The sequence below is a fragment of the Apodemus sylvaticus genome, chromosome 7, assembly GCF_947179515.1.
Source record: "Apodemus sylvaticus chromosome 7, mApoSyl1.1, whole genome shotgun sequence".
In the NCBI taxonomy this organism is placed as follows: Eukaryota; Metazoa; Chordata; class Mammalia; order Rodentia; family Muridae; genus Apodemus; species Apodemus sylvaticus.
This window is the reverse complement of record NC_067478.1, coordinates 69,628,362-69,650,952: the sequence shown is the minus strand read 5'-3', so window position 1 is coordinate 69,650,952 and position 22,591 is coordinate 69,628,362. Positions and strand designations below refer to the sequence as shown.

General features: G+C 40.4%; 1 protein-coding gene across 2 annotated transcripts in view; it reads right to left on the bottom strand.

Moving 5' to 3' along the window:
* The window catches only part of Arih1 (ariadne RBR E3 ubiquitin protein ligase 1), a 92,212-nt gene extending 79,529 nt beyond the window's left edge, over positions 1–12,683 (bottom strand). The window contains exon 1 of one of the 2 annotated variants that reach the window (XM_052188158.1): positions 12,067–12,683. In XM_052188158.1, the coding sequence (XP_052044118.1) occupies positions 12,067–12,435 (369 nt within the window). In that variant the 5' untranslated portion in view covers positions 12,436–12,683. The remainder of the gene's footprint in view (positions 1–12,066) is intronic. The other variant, XM_052188159.1, reaches the window with a different exon arrangement.
* Between the last annotated feature and the right edge of the window lie 9,908 nt (positions 12,684–22,591).

The window sequence follows — 22,591 nt, the reverse complement described above, 5'->3', positions numbered from 1 at the left end:
GTTCTAGGGATTAAACCTAGGTTCTTGTGTTCAAAAGGTGACCACTCTAATGGCCAAGCTCTCATTATACCCCTAACTTTTAATATTTTTAAAGAGCCCTGTAATAACTGCTAACTGTATCACTATTTTCCTAAAATCTAAGCAAGTCTGCAATGGGCCATTATTAAAAAAAATTAAACCACACCAGAAATTGTCACCCTGTAAAAATAGCATTTAAGTAACTGGGAGTGTAATTTAGAGACAGAGCAATTATTAGGTCCCTGAGACTGACTTACCAAATAAACAAACACAAACTAGGAGGATAGGTCTCAGGCATAGGGTGGCATACTAAGATTTTAACTTTGGAAATCAAGTCTAAAAACACAGAAACTAGGACACACATGGGTAAAGATGGGCAAAGCAAGTAACATCTTCAATGTCCCCACACACACACACACACACACCTCAACCCACCCCCCACCCCCACTGGGACCTTTCTCAGTACTTCTAGCAAGCAACTTGACCATCTATCCCAAGATACTGCTGACAGACAGCATGGTAGATCTGACCTTACAACTCCAATGTGTCCATTCTAACACCCAGCATCTGAGGCTATATAACAATGCAAAGGGAAATTAATCTTGCAAATAGAACTAAAGTTAATATGCAGCTGACCAACTTGAAGTAAGATTATCCTATATAATGCATATTAGTCCTTTAAAGTAGAAAAATGAGGCAAAATCAGAAATCTGAAAATGCTCTAATGCTGGAGGATGGAGTCTCAAGCCAAAGATTAGGGAGGTATCTATTAGTGGAGAATAACAAAAACATATATATATATATATGTATGTATATATTCTCCCCTCGATTTTTCCAGAAAAACATGCTACTGAAACCCTGAGCTTTAGTCTACTGACAGCTAATTCAGACTTCTAACATTCAGTACTCCTAAATAACAAAATCTTTTTTTTTTTTTTTTTTTTTTTTGGGTTTTTGGAGACAGGATTTCTCTGTGTAGCCCTGGCTGTCCTGGAACTGACTCTGTAGACCAGACTGGCCTCGAACTTAGAAATCTGCCTGCCTCTGCCTCCCAAGTGCTAGGATTACAGACGTGCAACACCACGCCCATATTTTAAGTCACTAAATTTGCAATTTATTAGAGCAACAGTTAAGAAAATAATACAGACAGACAGTGCTGGCACCCACCTTTAATCCCAGCATTCGGGAGGCATATCTGAGTTTGAGGCCAGCCTGGTCCAGAGTAAGTACCACGATAGCCAGAGCCACACAGAGAAACCATATTTAAATACACACACAACATGCATGCACGCACAAACAATAGGAGAGAGGAGGGAAGGAGGGAGGGAGAGAAGGAAGGAAGGGCACATAATAAGTGGGAGGTTTTTTTTATAAAGTTAAATTTGGATAGGTATCTCAAGAATGGTCTACCTTCCTCTCAGGGTATTTGCTGATTGAGGACTACACAGGGCCTAAAACCTAAAAGGGAAATCTCTGAAATAATGAGTGATAATTTTAATTATTTAAAAGAGGTAAGAATAAAAAAGTATGGGGGCAGGTCTATGGTAGCACACAACCTTTAATCCCAACACTTGGAAGACAGAGGCAGGTGGATCTCTAGTTCTAGGACAGCCAGGGCTACTTAGAGGAAACCTGTCTTGAAAAACAACACAACAATAATTAAACAAACAAAAAAGGAAAACTATGAGACTCTAGGGAAGTCTCTCTCAGAACACTTTAGGGAAGGGACTATAGAACACAGGTTCAACAGGACACTTAGCCTTCCTGGTTAAAGTACTCATTCACCACTGAAAGAACCAAGCCAAAGGAAGAATATTGTCCTTTCTTAAGTACAAAGAATCTACTATCTTAGTACAAAGAATTTCTGAAGTACTATAGACAATGTATGGCACACTATAAAATATCTAATGACAGAATCACATGAAGGAAAAAAAAGAAATGTCAGTATGAAGTGAATCAGCTGATTCAGATACTAGACATACTAAATTTCACCTGCATTATCTGGGAACTTAAAGCAGTTTGAAAAGTGCAGGCCTATAATCTCAGTTCTCAGGAGCCAGAGGCAGCTCAAAGACACCCATAGCAATGTACCGAGACCCTGTCTCAAAATTTAACTTGTTTAAAAAAAAAAAAAAAAAAAAGATAAAGTGTGGAGGCAAGTTAACTGCCTACAACTCCAGCACTTGGGAAGTGAAAGCAGGAGGCCATCCATGCACAGCCACATACCAACTTCACAACCAGTGGGAGCTACAAGGAGATCCTGACTCAATATAAAACAACATGGTTTTGTTTCTGTTTTTTCAAGTGGCAGCGCACTTTGCCTAGCATGCATACTGCTCTAAGTTCAATCCTTAGTACCTAGAAATTTTTTAAGATGACCTGTATGGCTAAACTGGGTCTGATGACCTGAATTTGATCTCTGGAATGCACATAAAAAAGCAGGATGTTGGGCTGGAGAGATGGCTCAGCAGTTAAGAGCATTCACTGGTTGCTCTTCCAGAGGTCCTGAGTTCAATTCCAGCAACCACATGGTGGCTCACAATCATCTATAAAGAGATCTGGTGTCCTCTTCTGGTGTGCAGGCAAAACACTATATGCATAATATTTTTTTTTAAAAAAAAAGCGGGATATTGTGCTATTCATATATAATCCCAGTACTCCAGTCACAGAGCCAGGAGAATTGCCTAGGAAAGCTCACTGGACAGCTAACCTGGAGTATCGAAGAACGAACCTGCCTCAACAAGGTTGAAGGAGAAACTGATTTCCAGAGTTGTCCTCTGATCTCCATATAATGCTATGGCACTCACAAGCATACATACATACACAGTTTTTTTTTAAAGTAACTAAATGATTGGTATCAAAGAAAATGGAGCAAAGCACAAAAATACCTGAGAAAGAATCAGTACAACACTGTAGTTTATACCAATGAATCAAATAGTAGGAGACAGGCATGGGACACACCTATAATTCTAGTATTTGGGAGACAGATGCAGGAGAACCACTGTAAGTTCCAAGCCAACTAGAGCAATACATAATGAACCCATCTCAACATACAAAACAAAGAAGCAAACAAAAACAAATAAAAATTTTAGAATGGAAGCTATAATTATTTTCCTCTGGAAGAGAAGCCGGTGATCTTAACCACTAAACCCTCACTCCAGTTCCCTAAAATGCAGTTGTTGGTTTTTTTAAAGTTCTTTGAATTTTAAAGTTGTTGGGGTACCAAGGCATAAGGATCACAAATTCAAGGCAAGCTTGGGTTAAATAGCAAATAAGGTTTGTCCGAGCTATATACAGAGCAAAACCACTTTCTCAAAGAAGAAACTAGCATGGCTAGGGATGTACCTCAGAGGAAAGTATCAGCCTATCAAGTACAAGGCCCTGGTACCACATGCACACAAAAGATATTCAAAAATGACTGTGTGGTTTTCTGGGTTCCATTGTGAGAATGGTGCAGAGGGTTTTTGTTTTTGTCTTGTTTTGTTTCTTCCCTTACTTAGTGGAGCACTGTGGCACACATCTTTAATTCCAGCAGTGACAAGAGGTGGGCAGATCATTTTGAGGCCAGTCTGGTCTACAATAGTGTTTTAGGACAACAGCCAACACTTCATAAAGAGACCCTATCTCAAAAAAAAAAAAAAATTGTTCCTCATCCTCAAAAGTCAAAAAAACCTCCAGTAATAAACCTAGTCAGTACTTCCTTTGTGTTTATCCATGCGATAACATCAGTTTTTTTGACTGGAGCATGTTTCTTTATTAGTTTTGGAAGCTCTACCATCCTCCTCTACTTATGTCCTTCTGAGGCTCTAGCCACACATATATTAGCACTTTTGTTAGTTCCTCTGTGTTCACCGGCCTGCATGTTATCGGCCTTCTTTTCTCCATGCTTAAGTCTGAATAATTTCTATTGACCTCTTGTCTAATGTGCTATTAAATGCACCTTAATTCGTGCTTAATTTTAGATACTGTATCTTTCAATTTAAGTTACAAAAGATGCAAAGTCCTCTTCTAGCATCCCCGGACATGTGTTACACAGACATACACACAGGCAAAACACAGAAACATAATATTTTTAAAATATCAGGCTCTGAAATTATTTTTTAAAAGTTTGAAATATAGTTTTGTGGCAGAATTTGTCTCGCATGTTCCGACCTCCTGCCCCAAAAGAAAAGGAGGAAAAATGAAACTAGTTACAAAAAATTTTATGAATTCCTATACTGAACCAAGAATTCTTCTGAGAAGTGCTACTGCAATAAGTAAAATGAATTGAAAGCCCCTATCTCCTAGTCATGTCATTTCACTATAAAGCCAGAACACCAAAAATTTAAGTCAGTACATCAGATTATTAACATTTTTAAGAATTCTATCTCATTCCTAACAATCTCCAGAAATACTGATTCATAACATTATGTATCTTGCCGGGTGGTGGTACACGCCTTTAATCCCAGCACTTGGGAGGCAGAGGCAGGCAGATTTCTGAGTTCTAGGCCAGCCTGGTCTACAGAGTGAGTTCCAGGACAGCCGGGGCTACACAGAGAAACCCTGTCCAGAAAAAAATAAACAAACAAACAAGCAAGCAAAAAACATTATGTATCTTCCAAGTGGTAATGTATTTTTTTTCTTTTCCTTTTTTTTTTCTTTTCTTTTTTTTTTCTCAAGACAGGGTTTCTCTGTATAGCCTTGGCTGTCCTGGAACTCACTCTGTAGACCAGGATGGCCTCGAACTCAGAAATCTGCCTGCCTCTGCCTCCCAGAGTGCTGGGATTACAGGCATGCGCCACCACTGCCCGGCTGGTAATGTATTTTTGTTATATAGTTTTTCAATACTAGGAAGCTATTTCACAAAGGCAGATAAAGCTTCTCAAAATTCTAAATCACATAAAACTCAAATTCAGCAACATTCTAGCTATTTTCCTTGAAACAGCTGATACATTCTGGTTAAAGAAAAACATCATGTATGATAAATATCTAAATGACCATAATTTATTAATACATCTTTCAAGTAAAATGCTGCCCCTTCAACATTTACCTCATAGGTCAAAAGTTGAGCACATTTTTTTTTTTAAAATTTAAAACAATCCCTGGTCTACAGAGTGAGTTCCAGGACATCCAGGGCTATACAGAGAAACCCTGTCTCGACAAAACCAAAAAATAAAATAAAATAAATTAAACAATCACCATACTTTAGTTTGTATTAGTATTTTATGCATACCTCTCATTTTATCCCACAAGCTGAGAGATGTGCATTTACTACATAAAACTAGCAAGCCAGGTGTGGTAGCTTATACATTTGTGACCCCAGGACTATATACATAGAGTTCCAGACCAACTTGGACTATGCAATTGCAAGACCCTGTCTCAAAAAACAAAAAAAAAAAACTGGTATTGAATTTAGACTCACTTAGAATAAGTGAAAGTGTGTGTGGTAGGGAAGAACATGATGAATTATCAATATATTAGAGTAACGCTTGCTAGGTTTTATCTACTCACTACTTCTACATCGTGAATAAATGTCAAAACATTTATAAAGAGAAATAAATAACACCTTGTCAAACAGCTTCTTTGTGGACAACCCTTTGACAATCAAGACTGAAATAAATCAACTGGTAATGCCATTATGTCAGTTCATATAAAAAGCCAAGGAATGACACACAAGTATAAATGTTACATCTAAACAGTCCTTTAGGCTAGACATGGTGGTGCACACCTTTAAACTCAGCTCTCAGTGGGCAGAGCCACACAGATCTCTGTGAGTTCAAGGCCAGCCTAGTCTGCACAGCAAGTTTCAGGCCAGTCAGGGCAATATAGTAAGATCCAGTTTAAATAAAAGGACTTTTAAAAGTTTGTACTCTTAACCAGTAGTGGTAACACATCCCTTTAATCCCAGCAGAGGGAGGTGGATCTCTGGGTTTGAGGCCAGCCTGGTCTACAGAGCAAGTTTCAGGCCAGCCAGGCTACATAGTGAGACCTAGTCTCGAAGAGAACAGAAGAGAAGAGAGAAGAGAGAAGAGAGAAGAGAGAAGAGAGAAGAGAGAAGAGAGAAGAGAGAAGAGAGAGAAGAGAGAGAAGAGAGAGAAGAGAGAGAAGAGAGAGAAGAGAGAGAAGAGAGAAGAGAGAGAAGAGAGAAGAGAAACAAAGATTAGATAAGGAGGCTTTTAAAAGCCTGTCCTCCTAGCCAAGTGTGGTAGCATACCCTTTTAATCAGGTGGATCTGAGTTTGAGGTCAGCCTCATCTACAAAGCAAGTTCCAGGACAGCCAAAACCACACACAGAGGAAACCAGTCTCAAAACCTATCCAAAAAAAATAAATAAATAAATAAATAAAAGCTTGTTCTCTTAGAATTTAAACATTGTAGTCTTACACTATTCACATTTGCAGCATTTAGAAGCCATAAAATAATTGCTAGTACTTGAAAAAAAAATCTAATTTGGCTTCCTTTGCTTTACAGATTATTATCTGGTAAATAAGGAAAAATTTCAAAATGTTTACCTAGTATTTTTCTGTCAGACTATGGAAGTATGCTGTATGTTGTGCACACAAAGACCAAGGAGTTTCAGCTTTCACCATCAAAGCCCTCATATTTATTCAAGTAGAAAGACTTAAGATATAGAGATGGCTATATCACAAGCTCTTGTGAGCTACACAAAATATCCATATGAAGAACAAAGCAAACAAGGAAGCTTGGAAAAGGCAGATTCAGGAAAAGAGACTCCCAAAAAAGATAAAGAAATCCTTAAGCAGTTTAAGAGAAAAGCAATTACAAAAAGTAATAACATGAATAGAAACAGGAAACTTTATAAATATATGTAACAATTATAAGCACTGCAGTCAGAGGACTGTGGAAGATTAGAACAGGAGCAGTTGAGATGGAAAAACATTAAATACTAAGGTGGAAACTATGACTGCCATAAGGAGTATGAACTATACTTTCAACAACAACAAAATCTCTTGTAGGTAAAAGAGTAACTTCTACATGTGTTTGATAGCAGTATGACAGATGAACTAAATGTCCAGAGTCAAGAGCCAAAATAAAATTAGAGACTCACAATTAGAATTAGTTATTAAAAGAAACTGGAAAAAAAGGTCATCAATCTGACCTGGGCTAACTGGATGGTGGAAAATGTAGAAAATGAATGAAGAATGGCTCTTAATAGTTAAGATTAGGTAAGTTAATCAAAGAAGAGCTGCCCCTATACCCCACAAAAGAAAAAAGTATCTGCCCAAAATGTCTCAGTGCTAAGGAGAAACACCCATGCTAGTGACTTCTAGTTATAAATTCTTGCTAAGAATCAGGAGATACTTGCCACCATAGTTAGCTTTTTTAAACATTAGAAAATTATGGTTAGATAATACTGTCAAGTTATTTAGAATCAGTACACTAAGCATTTCTTAAAATTGGAAAATTATACCTAAAAGATAGACTGTCAAGCAATTGGAATTGGCAATATATCTAAATTGGAAGTATGATTTTGTTTTAAAAAATTAAGCCTGAGGAAAGTGTCAGTAATTATAGCTATTTTTTGCATTACCTAAATAAATGTCTCATATTAAGGAAATGCTACTAATATTTTAGTGTATTTTGTGTATTTTTGCCAAAGCATATGTATCAAGTCACTTCTGACACATCCCTTAAAAGGGGATAACAAAAGAGGAAAGAAAAATAGCTACCGAACAAAATGTGCATTTTAAAACATAACATAGAAAACTCCTCTAACAATATATGGCACTCCTTATTTAAACTTTTTTAGCCAGAAAACCAGACTTAAATTTTTCAAAGCAAATCTCTGAAAAGTTAACTTGCCAAAAAAGCTCCGTAACAACTTTCAAGCTTTGTTCTAAAATTCCATACTATCCAGAAATTTACCTGGCCATGTACTACTTACTATACACCAGAAGACACTTATCCCTGAATTAAAGGTGAAAAAAAAAGAACAAATTTTTTGGAAAAAAAATTTAAATCATATGATTGTGAAAGTCTACTTGACAGCTCCAAAGGGCAGGCTTTTAGCTGAGCATCAGAGGCAAGTGGATCTCTTGAGTTCAAGGCTAGCCTGGTCTACACAGACTTCCAGAATAATAGCCAGGTCTCATTTCTCAAAAGAAAAAAAGAAAAGAAAGAAGAAAAGAACTTTTAGGCTTTTAGGCTTTGAACTAAAAACAAAGACTGCCACTATTATCACGGAGTGCTCCACAGGATCCAGCCAACTTAAATGAGAAGCATGATCATTTCCTCATCTAAAAAGTAGTAATCATCAAATGCAGCCTAAACATTATTATACTTATTACATCACCTTATAGGAAAATTAAGCTATTTATAGTTATTAATGTAGTTAACATTTAAAAGAAAAACAAGTGTGGCTGGAGAGATGGTTTAGCAAATAACACCAGATACTCTGGCAGTACAGGAGTTCACCTGTCAGTACCAGTACAGGAGATCACCATCTGTCTAAGGGCAGCTCACACCATGGGTCACTACAGCTCTAGGGATCCAGTGCCCTCTTCTGGCCTCTGCAGGCATCCACATACCCACACATATACACAATTTAAATATAGTCTTTTAATTAAAAAAAAAAAATACAAATAAAACAGAGAGTGCACCCTGTTGTGGTTAGCACTTGATGTATACGGCACATTTGTAGTCCTGGCACCCAAGAAGACAAGAGGAAAGAACATCACTGGAGCCCAAGAGTAAACCAGCCTGGGCAGCACAGGGAAATTCCATCTCAAAACACAAAATGAAAAATTAAAAAGCATGAAAAGAGGGGAAAGAGTAAATATATGATCACTATGTCATAAACAGAATGATGATACAGCATGAGTTCCAGGATGCCCTGAGCTGTGCAATGAGACTCCTGTCTCAAAAATACATATACGAATATATGAAGTCCTGGGTATAGCTCAGGATAGAATACTTGCCTAGCATATGCCAGGCCCCGAGTCAGACAACAGGAGAATTCAAAGTTTAAGCAAAGCCAAAACTATATATAAAACCCGGTTTGGTTTTTTTATTTTTTGTTTTGTTTTGGTTTTTGAAATAATCTCACTCTGTAGCTCTGGTTGTCCTCTAATGCACTATGTAGACCAGGTTGGCCTCAAACAGAGAGATTAACCTGACTCTACCTCCAGAATTTTGGGATTAAAGGCAGGCACCAATATGCTTCACTCCTCAAAGCAAATTTTTTAAATGACCATTTGATACCAATTAGGCAACTAGTTTAACTCGAAAACACTTAACACCATCTCAAAGCCTTGAAAATGAGCCATTGTTTTAATTCTACAAATGGACTGACATGAAGAAACAGAAAACATTCTATGACCTCTTTTCCACTGAAAAATTACACAAAATCATTCTTTTTTTTTTAAATATGTTATGGCTATGCAGGTTCCAGAAAACTAGCTCCAGCTCACATTTTGATGTCTCTTGGTAACTTAAGTTTCTCTTTACTCATGAAACTTTTTCTTACAATGTGCAAGTATTAGCCATGCAATATTTGAATTTAAATAACCTAAAACAGAATCAAGCCGAGTTTAGATGTATAAGAACACTAGTTCAAGGAAAGATGGTCTGGGATATATCCTCCCTTTGACTTGACTAATATTTCTAAATATGAACTTTCAACAAGGGCTACATGATGCCCAGGTGTCCGTGAATGCTATTTAAGAACAGTTTTACGTACAAAGGCTAGAATGATGATGCAGAAAAAATAGGAAAAAGTAGGACATGCCCCCCCCATCCCTAATTTTTATAGGTCTTAGTAGTTCATCAGCATTCACTCTTGAACTGACAAAATTGGATGAGATTGCCAGACGGTGGTGGTGCAGGCGGAATTCTGAGTTCGGGGCCAGCCTGGTCTACAGAGTGAGCTCCAGGACAGCCAGGGCTACACTGAGAAACCCTGTCTCAAAAAAACCAAATCCAAAAAAAACTAAAAAATAAAAAAAATTTAAAAAATTGGATGAGATTTAACTAAAGTAAAATACACACTTAAAAATCAAAAAGTTATTTCTCATAATATCCTTGGGTTATTTCAAAACATACTTGTAATGTCATTAAGCTAGGTTAAGTTTGAAAATATCAAATTTTATATAATTGCAAGTAAATAAAAACAACTCAAGTTTTAACTACAAATTCTTTGCTAATGCAATTCCTTTTTCTGTTTCTTTAAAAAAGGAAAGAGCCAGGCAGTGGTGGTGCATGCCTTTTATCCCAGCATTTAGGAGACAGAGGCAGGCTGATTTCTGAGTTCGAGGCCAACCTGGTCTACAGAGTGAACCACGACAGCCTGGGTCTCGAAAAGAAAGAAGAAAGAGAAAGAGAGGGAGAAAGGGAGAGAGAGAGGGAGAGGGAGAGAGGGAGAGAGAAATCTCAATTAATTATCTAAGAACTAGATCAGTGAAACTTATCTGACCTCTACAATCTTCCTATTTATTTCCAAGGCACCATCATCTACATTGGAAATTGACATTTCCACTACTAACAACACTAGATGTGACACTGATAATCTGTCCATGAATATTAAGCCAACCCATTCTAAAGTTAAAAAGAAAGCAATGTGCTTGAAAACAAGAATAACTTCTTGGCCGGGAGTGATGGCGCTGGCCTTTAATCCCAGCACTTGGGAGGCAGAGGCAGGCGGATTTCTAAATTCGAGGCCAGCCTGGTCTACAAAGTGAGTTCCAGGACAGCCAGGGCTACACAGAGAAACTGTCTAGAGAGAGAGAGAGAAAAAAAAGTGTAACTCCTCGTCCCTATGTAGTTTCCTTTCATGTAACTACTATTTTCAAAAAGTTAAAATGAATCAAGATTTCACTCTGATTTTTCATTTTTCCAACACTGATGGCTGAATCTAGAGCCTCAAACTTTTGCTCTACCACTGAGCTGTTTATCTCCAGCCCTATCTTTTTCACTTTATCTTGAGTCAGGGTCTCATCAAGTTGCCCAGGACAACTTTAAGCTCACTCTGTAGTCCAGGCAGGACTTGAACTTGCCATCATCCATCTGCCTCAACCGCCTAAGTAGCTGAAATTTCACTTTCACCACAGGGTCCTGTGTGATCTTTATTTTCCAATCATATCCCATTCATAACAACTTTTCCCCCAAACAAATGGAAACTTATTTCCTAGGGCTCAAAATACAAAATCTGATTTTATATATATATATATATATATATATATATATATATATATATATATATATATATATATAAAATGAGATATAGTACTGACCTGAAGAAAGTTTAACTTTCTATGCATGGACTAGAAACCTTCAGAGAAAAGAGTTCAGAAGCAGGAATGCCTCTACTTTCTAACTCACAATAGACTTTTGTCCAAAAAGACAACACTACCTTTTATTGTTGCTGAAGCTGCAAGGGTGGATAGGGTAATCTGCAATAACTATTTCAACAGCTTCTATTAAGTTAGTTGCTACCACTGGAAGTAGCAGCAGTTAGATCCCAAACAGAAAAGATGTCCCTTCCCTTCCCCTCCCTCAAAATGCAGGCATAAGCCTCACCATCAGAAAATAAGGCCCATCAGCACCTCTTACAAGAACTAGTTCCCTTCCCCCACCCTAAGTAGCCACTTAAGACTGCCAAGGAGATCCATTTCTTTATTAGCCTGTGCCCACTTGGGGCAACCGTACACCAAAGCTGCTCTGAAGGGCCTACCCTAATCCCATCTGAAACTGCTCAAGAGACTCAAGGGCTAGGGATAAACCTTGAGAAAAAGGCCGGGTTCTTTCTGACACCTCTTCCACACTCACCTCAGACCCCCCCTCTAGCCCGCCCCTGTATCCCATACTCCGGCCTGAGGAGACACTCGGGCAGTAGTCATGCAGGAACTGCCGGCCATAGCCGCTCAGGCAGCCCCAGGCCTCCGCCATGCCAGAACTCCGGGAAGCACCGCCCAAGCGCACCTCCCGACCGGCCGGCAGGGCACACAGGCCCGGGGCGAGCCAGGCCCTAGCCTGCTCTTCGGCGCCACACAGGCTGCCTGGGTCCGCTCCCTGAGCCGGCTCCGGGGCCAGATGGCGTGGCGGGGCCCCTCACCTGGATGACCTCGTTGACCTCCCGGATACATTCCACCATGTGCTGCAGGATCTGTTCGGCCGTGAGCACCTCATAGCGGTAATCCTCCTCCTGCTCGTGTCCCGGGCCGCCGCCGCCACCTCCGCCGCCGCCACCGCCTCCGGGACCCAGAGCGCTGCCGCCGCCGCCGCCAGTCTCCCCGCACAGCAGTCCGTCCCGCTCCCCGCCGACGCCCAGCCCGGGCTCCACCAGCTCCACCTCGCCCAGATCCAGGTTATCATCGTCCGGCTCGTCCTCGTCGTCGTCCTCCTCCTCCTCGGCGCCGCTGTCCTCCTCGCTGCACTCCTCGTCCTCGTCGAACTCGTAGTTGTAGCCCTCGTCCGAGTCCATGGCGCGACGCGCGCGGGCCCGGCAGACGCTGGCCGCGGCGCGGAGAGGGCGGGGACGCCGAGGCCCCGGCTCTCGCTCCGGCTCCGGCTGCCGTCCGGACGCAGGCCTGGTTCCGGCCCCGTGGGCCGCGGCTGCTCCCCGGGTGCGGCGGTTGGAGGCGGGCGGTGGCGGCGGCCGGGAGGGCGCGGAGCAGGGCGGGAGGGGGCGCGGGGGCCGCTTGCTGCCGGCCTCAGTCAGACGCCGCTCCGCTCCGGTCTCGGACGGAAAACAGTCCCCTGCGCCACCTCCGCGGCCGCTGCTACCGCTACTGAGCCAACAAAGGGGCGTGCGTCACCGCGCCGCGCTGCGTCATCGCGTTGGGCCGCTGTACGTCACCGCACCACGCCCCTTGGCCCCTGCGTAGTATTTGGGGAGACCCCACGGCCGAGCCTGAGGAGAACGGGAGCGCGGCGGCGCGGCGGTGGCCAAGATAGACTGAGAAGCTGTTGGTCCTTGATGTGAGGAAGCTGAGGCCTTCCGGTCGTGGGGAGGAGTGCGGGGAGCGCCCAAGCAGAGGTTTTCGCCGCGAACCTTTCTCGCTTCCGGGCCTCACAGGCACATCTGACACGCCCTGGCTAGTTCCGGGAAGCCTGTAGCTGCTCTGCCAAAATTCCGGTTGCCCGAGTTACTGCCTGGAAGGTAGTAGTACGTGGAACCTCCAAATTGTGTGACAGGTAGTTGGAGTGTTGCTGTCCACTCGTGTGGATCTACAGCGGTTCTCGGGTCCCCCTGACGTGACGTCATAGTAAAGAGACAGTTCCTGAACTCTTCTTGGCAAGCACTTCTTGAGGGTCCAAAACAATGTGAGCAGTCAAGTTCCTCAATTGATCACTAAGGCCACCAATTCCTCAATCACTAAGGGCCTTCCATAGATTATCGCTCATTTTCACTGAGTCCTAGTACCCAGATTATAGCAGAGGCACCCGAGGCTCTAAAAATAAAAGTGTATACCTTGTGATGGCACACACTTGTCTGGCATGCACTAAGGCCCCAGTTTCAGGCCCCTGCAATGGAGCAGAGAGGCTGGGGTTTTTTTGTTTGTTTGTTGGTTTGTTTTTGTCTTTTTGGATTTTTTGTTTTTTTCGAGACAGGGTTTCTCTGTATAGCCCTGGCTGGCCTCGAACTCATCTGTAGACCAGGCTGGCCTCGAACTCAGAAATCCGCCTGCCTCTGCCTCCCAGAGTGCTGGGATTACAGGCATGCGCCACCACCGCCCTGCGAGAGGCTTTCTGATACACAATAAATCTTACATTACATGTAAATTACAGTAATAATTCTAGGAAACTGTGCAGGCAAACCACATCTACAAAGACCAAGACAGACTGTTTCTCTGGAAGTAATGCAGAAGTGAGCTGGGTTGATGGATGGCTATGTCAACAGAAGGGGAGAGGAAAATGGCCTTGGCTCAAAACAGAAGGTTCATGGTAGTTACAACACTGAAGCTTAAAACACAATCAGTAAATGGGAAATATTGGGCAAATTAGTTAGAGGTCATGACAAAGCACTTTATGCCTTTCCAAGACTGGATTTATCTTGTTTTATTTGCTTTGGACCTTGAAAATAGGACAGCAGAGCCAGGAAAGTGTTTTGAAGGAAGAGGCATAAGAAACCTCTCTCTTCCAGTAACTTGAAGGATTGGCCAGTCTGAAAACCTTTTAAAAGCTGAATCCTTAATAGATATAGTACTTAAGATATAGATTCTGTTTAGAAATTGCCTTTGCAAAGTGGAAAATATATAGATACATACTGATTTGCCTATTTTGTTCTCAAATAATCGACTTATTTTTTTTCACACATGCGCGTGCGCGCACACACACACATATACATATATGTACTTACCGGGTTGAGGGCATGGCAAGTGAAAATGAGAACACTCTTCACTGTGTGGACTCCAGGAGTTGGGTTAAAGTCATCGGGCTACATGGAAAGTGCTTTTCTGTACCTGCTGAGCCTTTTTCAGTAGTATTTTTTTTTTTAAGTAGGATCTCATGTACTCAAGGATAACCCTTAACTCCTGACCTTCCTGCCTCTTCCTCTCAAATGCTAGGATTTGAGACATGCACCGCCATGCCCAGTTAAAATCAAAGCTCTTAATATCAGCTCTAGGGTATCTTGGTCCTATGAGCCATTGTGTTTCTATTTGGCAATTGTAAGTTATTGCCACATCTGAAACAAGCCACAGTCACAAACACCCTTTGTTCTTCTCCATACCTGTTATATCTGTGGAAATAATTCAGGAATATTTGTGTATTCATTAACTCACTATTTTATTGTTGTGACAAAATAACAGACAAAAGCAAGTTAAGGAAGGAGATGATTAATGTCCACATTTTGAGGTCAAGGTCTTTCCTGTCAAGGAAGGCAAGATGACAGAAGCATAAGACAGTTGTCACATTGTATCATCAGTCAGGAATAAGAGAGGGGAACAAAAGTTTCTAGATAGCTTTCTCCTTATTAAGTCTAGGACCCGAACCTATGGAGTGTCACAGCCCACATACAGGATGGATCTCTCACCTTAGGTATTGGATCTATAGTCATAAAACTGCCCAGAGGTTTATCTCTTGAGTAATTCTGGGTCCATCAACATTAACCATAACAATTTCAAGACTCTAAAAACCCTTTGCATCATCTTCCATTAGGTACTACAATGGCTGGCCACTGTAGAAAAATGTATAGCAATACACATTTTATTACTGAGTTTTAGTCACTCACAAAGCCAGCTAAACCCTCAATACTACTCAATAGTACTGTTAAGTTTTAAATTTTGTTCTCATAATATGACTTCTTTAATACTTTAACTAGTTCCCTCCGTCCCCCAACCCAGTAGTGTGGATGGTGGTTCACACCTGTGACACTAAAATCTCTGAAGACTGAAGATTCACGTTTGAAGTCACCCAGCTTGAGCTCCATGGAGACCATGTCTCAAACAAAACTACCAGCAACAAAATTCACTCCAAATTTGCCTTTTCCAATCCTCTCAAACACATGAATTTAAGTTATACTAAAATTTGAAAACATCTGAATCATGTTTAAAATTTTGATATTTGGAAATATCATCATAGAAATATGCTGAGCATCTAGATACTATTAAGGGATAAAGCCAGAGAAGGCAAGTGAGGCAAGGGCCAGAGGGGAATCATAAGCTATCCTAGTTTACGTTATCCCAGCACTTGGGAGGCAGAAGCAGGCAGATTTCTGAGTTTGAGGCCAGCCTGGTCTACAGAGTGAGTTCCAGGACAGCCAGTGCTACACAGAGAAACCCTGTCTCAAAAAACCAAAAAAAAAAAAAAGAAGAAGAAGAAGAAGAAGTTTACATTAGGGCAGTGGGAAGTTTGAAAGGGTTTTAAGCAGAAGAGTAAAACATTATGATCATTGTTCTCAAAAAGATAGCTTGGTGCTTTGTAGAGCATGGGTAGAATGACTATGAAACCATTTCAGAAATCCAAGTAGAGAAGAATGGCTTGAGCTCGCTGATAGCACTGGAGATCTGAGTGGTTAAATCTAGGTGTGATTTGAAAGTAGGCCCAACATGTTGAGTGACAGAGCACCTGCAGGCATGAGCCACCACCGCCCGGCGAATTTTATTTTTTTTAAAGATTTATTTATTTATGTATGAGTGCTCTATCAGCAAATATACCTGCATGCCAGACAAGGTCATCAGAACTCATTATAGATGATTGTGAGCCACCATGTGGTTGCTGCAAATTGAACTCAGGGCCTCTGAAAGATGGCTCTTAACTTATGAACCATCTCTCCATTCAAGAGTGTGAAGTTTTAAAAGTAAGCATGGATCAACTGTGATTGACAAAACGTCAATACTAGTAAAAAGAAACTGTTCACTATGCACTGGAAAATAGGAAACATGGCCTGAAGACAAAACTACACCATTGATGACTCCAACTTATAAAAGTGCAAATTGACTTCAAAAGATGAGCCTGAGTTGAGAATGCTGTGAATGGGCTTCTTCCCTGCCTAGGGAAGAGTTTCCACCAAGGTTGGGCAACCAAGATACACAGAGGCAACTAAAATGCTGTGTTTAAAAACAAAAACTCTTACTACATTTAAAGCTGTCAGCAGACTTTGGAAGAATCATTCATGGAGCTGGGTTTTGTAGACATACAAAATGAAAGAGTTAAAGGGTCTTGGAGACTTACACTACCATTTCCAAAAGCTGAAAAGGCCAGGCAACGTGAAGCAAGCTCAGATTCCCTACTAGGAGACCACTGTATGAAACTGTCAGTGAAGACTAAGTTGCAATGAAGCCTGAAATGATGGTACACATCTTTAGTCCCAGCATTTGAGAGACAGAAATGGACAGACCTCTGTGAGTTAGAAACTATTTAAAGAAGCCTGGCAGTGATGGTGCATGCCTGTAATCCCAGCACTCTGGGAGGCAGAGGCAGGCAGATTTCTGAGTTCGAGGCCAGCCTGGTCTACAGAGTGAATTCCAGGACAGCCAGGGCTATACAGAGAAACCCTGTCTCAAAAAAAAAAAAAAAAAAAAAGCCAAAAAACCAAAAAAAGAAAAAAACTAGTCAAAGCTATGTAGAGAGACCATGTCTCAAAGAAAAGGAAAGGAAAGGAAAGGAAAGGAAAGGAAAGGAAAGGAAAGGAAAGGAAAGGAAAGGAAAGGAAAGAAGGAAAGGAAGGAAAAAGGAAAGGAAAGGAAAAAGGAAAGGAAAAGAAAAGTTACAATGGAGACCATAGGGCCATGGAACATCATCTGAGGAAAGATGTAGGCAGATAATGAAGACAGCTCAAAAGAAAGTTTGCATGTAACTACAGGCCACAGAGATAGAGGGATGGGACTACCAAGCTTGTCTGAACATAGGTAACACCAACACAAATCCTTAGGCTTAACATCAAGCTGCAGGATTTGGTGTTTTCCTACTGGGTTTTGGTGTTATTTTGGCTATTCTTTCCTCACCATCACCACATTCTTTCAGATTGTGAGTGCTTATTCTGTGCCATTGTGTATATTGGAAGTATGTAACTCATTTATTTTATAGGTAGGCAGCTCACAATTGCTTTAAGTCCCAGAGGAGACTTTAAACCTTAGAATTTTTTTGAAATTTTTAATTGATTGACAGCATCGCACATTTACAGAATGAATTATATTTTCAAATTCCCATTCCTATTTTTCATCTTCCTCCCTCACCAACCAAAAACCTTCATAACAGTTTCCATTCCTACCTACTTTTATGTTCTCTGTGTGTGTGTGTGTGTGTGTCATAGCAGTGGGAGGTTATTTACTGGAGCAAAAGGACACCTTATCAGCTACAATATTGATGAAAATGACATCTCTCTAAACAATAGTTGACTGTTACTTGGGAAAGGGTTTCAGTTTCATGGCCCCTCCCCAATCCATGATGAAAATACCACAACTGCAGTTCATGAGTACAATGAAGTACTATGTCATGTCCAGAAGATGACTTTTTGTGACACATCTCCCCATTCTCTAGCTCTTACATGCATTCCTCTCCTTCTGCAGTGATCCTTGAGCTTTAGAAGGAATGATAGAGCTGTCCCATTTAGAATGAGCCTTTGATAACTAGGAATTGAATGTTATAGTTAAAGTAATGTGTTTTGGCGTAGATTTGACAAGTGGTACATTTGTGATGATCATCTTCAACATTAGTCTGGCTACATTTGGAAACACCTAGTGGAAACACTTCTGGGCATTTCTTTGGAATGTCTTCAAGAGAGGCTTAACCAGAGAGGAAAAGCCAACCCAAATATGGGTAACACCATCCCATGGACTGAAGTCGCAGACTGAAAAATGAGGGAGGAAAAATCCAACTGAATGCCAACACTCATCATTATCTGCTTCCTGACTACAGAAGCAGTATGACCAATCACTCACGGTCTTCCTACTGTCATGCCCCCTTTCCCATTATGTACTACATCCCCTCACACCGTGAGCCAAAATAATTCCTTTCTTTCAAAGGGGTTGGAAAAGTAGCTTCTATTTGCCTGATGTAATTGTCATCTCAGAGCCTTACTGCCACACTCTGCTAACCTAGGCCTAGTTCTGGAAGCTTCTAGCCTCCATACAATCTAATGTAGGCCTAGAATATTTTCAGCCTCTGGGACTTACTGCTGAATATGCTTACCCTTTCTAGTTCTTTCTGAACTCTATTGGCTGATTTAACTTAGCTGTTCTGGCTCAAACTCATCTCCAAGCTAACTGATCAAATCTGACTTCTCTCAGATTCTCCTCAACTACTCTGCTTGGCCTCAAACTAATTCTAGAAATCTCTGACTTTCTAGCTCCTCATTTTTTAGCTCATTCTGTCTTCACCTGTGTCTGGTATGTTCTATTTCTGCAACCTGTCTCTATACAACTGTTCCAGTAAAACAGACTAATTTCATCTTTTTTTCTCTCTTAAGTTTCCTCCCTCTTCTCATGAGAGTTGGGCATATCCTATTCTGTCACATCTTCTGCAACTCAATTAGACATCACTTTCAAACATGCATGCTTCCTTCTACAAACTAACCTTGCCTTCATTGTTTGGGATTAAAGGTGCATACTTAGAGCAAGTCTGAGTTAATAAAGATGTGTGCCAAGGCTGAGACACAACACAACCAGAAACATTATTTTCAATAAGTAACACAATCTTGGGATTCATTGAATGATCAAATACCCTGAAATAGAGGGGAAACACTTGCTTTAAGTTTGCACATTTATAGAGAAATCAACACTGCCTACAAAGTTTGAGCAACTAAGACAGCACATTCTTTTCTTTTTAGGCATCAAGGTAGAGTTATTAAGTAAGAATTCCATGTAATAATATTAAAAACAGAAAATCAAAAAGAGCTAGACATGGAAACGGGATTTTTGCAAGGGTTATATTGAGAAGAATAGGATCATAGTGTGGCACTTAAGCCATGAAGGAGATCAGAATGTACCTCTGTGCTTTTAGTTGTTGTCTGTAATCTTAAGAAAATTATTGACTCTCTATGAGCTTTACTGTAAAGGATCATAATTCCTACTCTCATAGGATTACTCATAAAAGTGGAAGTGTAGCTCTTTAATAGAGCATTTGCCTAGCATGAGCAAATCTCTAGGTCCAGTTCCCAACAACACAAACACACACACACACACACACACACTGCTTGTATCAAATGAAAACTGTAAAGTACCTGGGGCCAGATGCACACTTTTAATCCCAATATTAAGGAAGCAGAGACAATTGGATCTCTGTGAGTTTGAAACAAGTATGAGCTAAACTGAGTACCAGAACAGTAAAGGTTACCCAGTGAGATCCTGTCTCAGAGAATAAATGAAATATGAGAGTCAGTACCTGGCATATAGTTAGGTATTCACAAAATTACAACTTTAAAAAATTGGTACCAGGGCAGTGGTAGTGTGTGCCTTTAATCCCAGCACTCAGGAGGTAAAGGTAGACAGATCTTTGAGTTTGTATGCAGATATGTGAACCAAAAATCAACATCAGTTGTCTTCCTCAATTGCTTTCCACCTAACTTTTTGAGACATGGCTTCTGAACAAAATTGGAGCTCACTCATATGGCTAGGCTGCCTGGCCAGCGAGCTCCAGGGATCTGTCTATCTTTCCCAGTGTTAGGGATACAGATGCCAGCTGCCTATCTGCTTTTTCAGATGAGTACTGAGGAGCAAATTCAAGTCAGGCACTTTACCAATTGAGCTAACCCCTCCCACCCAATTTCTAGAAAGGAAAATTCATCTTTTTTTCTCAGAAATTTTCTCTGAGATCTCATGAATCGTTTAAAAAATAATGTAATAAACAGTATCAGAATGCATATGAAGTTTTGGTTCTCCTACTCCAGGATAAGCTTTCATAAGTAGGTTCTTGGCAATAGTCATTCCATTCATATTTGGAAGCTGTCTTAGATTGAGGTTAGCTTATGGTGTGTGTTGCTATTTAAGGAAAACCAGTAGAACAGCTTCTCTGAAGTCCCAAATTGGCCAAGGGATGACCTACATACATTATTAGGGATTTGTTTTTTCTTTTAATGATTTGTGCTGAAAGGTATTGCCTGTGTTATTATTGTCTCAGGTATGATGATTACTGGGTGGAAGTATAGTACTCTGTAAACAACAGGACATGGCCCCTAGAGAAAGAAAATAGTTAAACTAATACTTCCTTAGTACTGGAAGGAATCATTTTTGGTAATGCAGTACTCTCATTCCTATATCAGAATGAGGTTTTAAAAAAAATGCTAGCACTAGTCAGTGAAGGTGCATACCTTTTTTTTTTAAATGGTAATCGAAGTTTGTTTTTATTTTTTATTATTTATTTATTTATTTATCTTGGTTTTTTGGATTTGGTTTTTTGTTGAGACAGGATTTCTCTGTGTAGCTCTGGCTGTCCTGGAACTCACTCTGTAGACCAGGCTGGCCTCAAACTCAGAAATCTGCCTACCTCTGCCTCCCAGAGTGCTGGGATTACAACGCCACCACCGCCCAGCGAAGGTGCATATACCTTTAATCCATTCTTTAAGCACTCTGAGAGGCAGAGGCAGGTGGATTTCTGAGTTCGAGGCCAGCCTGGTCTACAGAGTAAGTTCCAGGACAGCCAAGGCTATACAGAGATACCCTATCATCATCATCATCATCATCATCATCATCATTATCATCATCATCATCATCAAAAGAAAGAGACTAGCAAGGACAGAGATTCTTATTGTAGTCACAGGCACTCAAAAGGAAGTGGCAGAAGTTTAAAGCCAAGCCAGTGGTGGTGGCACACACCTGTAATCCCAGCACTCTGGGAGGGGCAGATTTCTAAGTTCAAGGCCAGGCTGGTTTACAGAGTGAGTTCCAGGACAGCCAGGGCTACAGAGAGAAACTCTGCCTCGGGAAAAAAAAATTGTACATTTATTTAAGCCACACATTTTATAAAACATCCATTAAGGTTACACCACTGTTGGCCACACATTTTATAAAACATCCATTAAGGTTACACCACTGTTGAAAAGATTTTATTTCACTGATTCTGAATGGTTAATAATAATAAGGCAGAAAGAAACAGGTTATCTGCTCATTAAACACATGGAAGAGATAATAGAATAATAAGAATATAACCCTAGTATAAGCATAATATGTAAAATATAACTCTGGATTTCTCACTGCAGTCTGTTAAGAGATCTTCTATCTGATCTTTAAATTATACAGGGTCAGGGTGAGGACTTAACTTAATTGGTAGAGTGCATAACTGGATATACAAAACCCTAGGATTCAAACCCCAGTACCACAGAACTGGGTCTAGTGGCATTTTTGTTAATACCTGTCTTTCCAGCACTTGGGAGGTGGAAGAAGAAGGATCAATAATTCAGGGTCATCCTCAACTACATAGTAAATTCAAAGCCAACCTGAGTTATTTGTAGTTAATTTCTCCCAAATACTTGCCACAAGCTCTTTGACAATCTCCATTAATTTCTCATAATGAGGTAATTTCAGCATTAGTATAAAGCACTATGATTTCTGATGGGTCTATTCCTGAAAATTGACAAAGTCTTATTCTTCCTTTTACAATTAGATCGGAAACCTTTTCAATATAAGTTTTTAGCTTTTACTCTGTTTATGTGCCAAGAAGATCCATTCTAAAATATTGTCTTTAGCATGTATAACAGTGTACAAGAGGGGAATGGGTAGAAGGCAAGATAATTAAAATGCAGTCAAGTTTGGGATCTAGGTAGTCCACATGTATGTCCTGAAATTTTTGCTCTGCATGAGTCAACTCTTCTGCTTCAGGTGTTAACTTTCTAGGACTGTTTTCAGTTCAATTGCAGCTCTTAAGCAATTAATCTAATAGTAGGCCATGCCAGTCGTTTCAGAAGGTCTTCTGATCTGACCTTTTATGGTTGAACCTTTTATTGATTTAATTTAAATCCTGGATGGTTGGTAGAATCTCATCTCTTCTCTTCTCTTCTCTTCTCTTCTCTTCTCTTCTCTTCTCTTCTCTTCTCTTCTCTTCTCTTCTCTTCTCTTCTCTTCTCTCTCTTTAGGAGCAATCTGTAAAACCCAAATAGGTAAAAATCTTTTTTGCCTCAGCAAACATTCTCTCTAATGTATTTGCATCAGAATCAACCAACAATCATATAGTGGTAAATTATGGATTGAGAAAATTGTTTA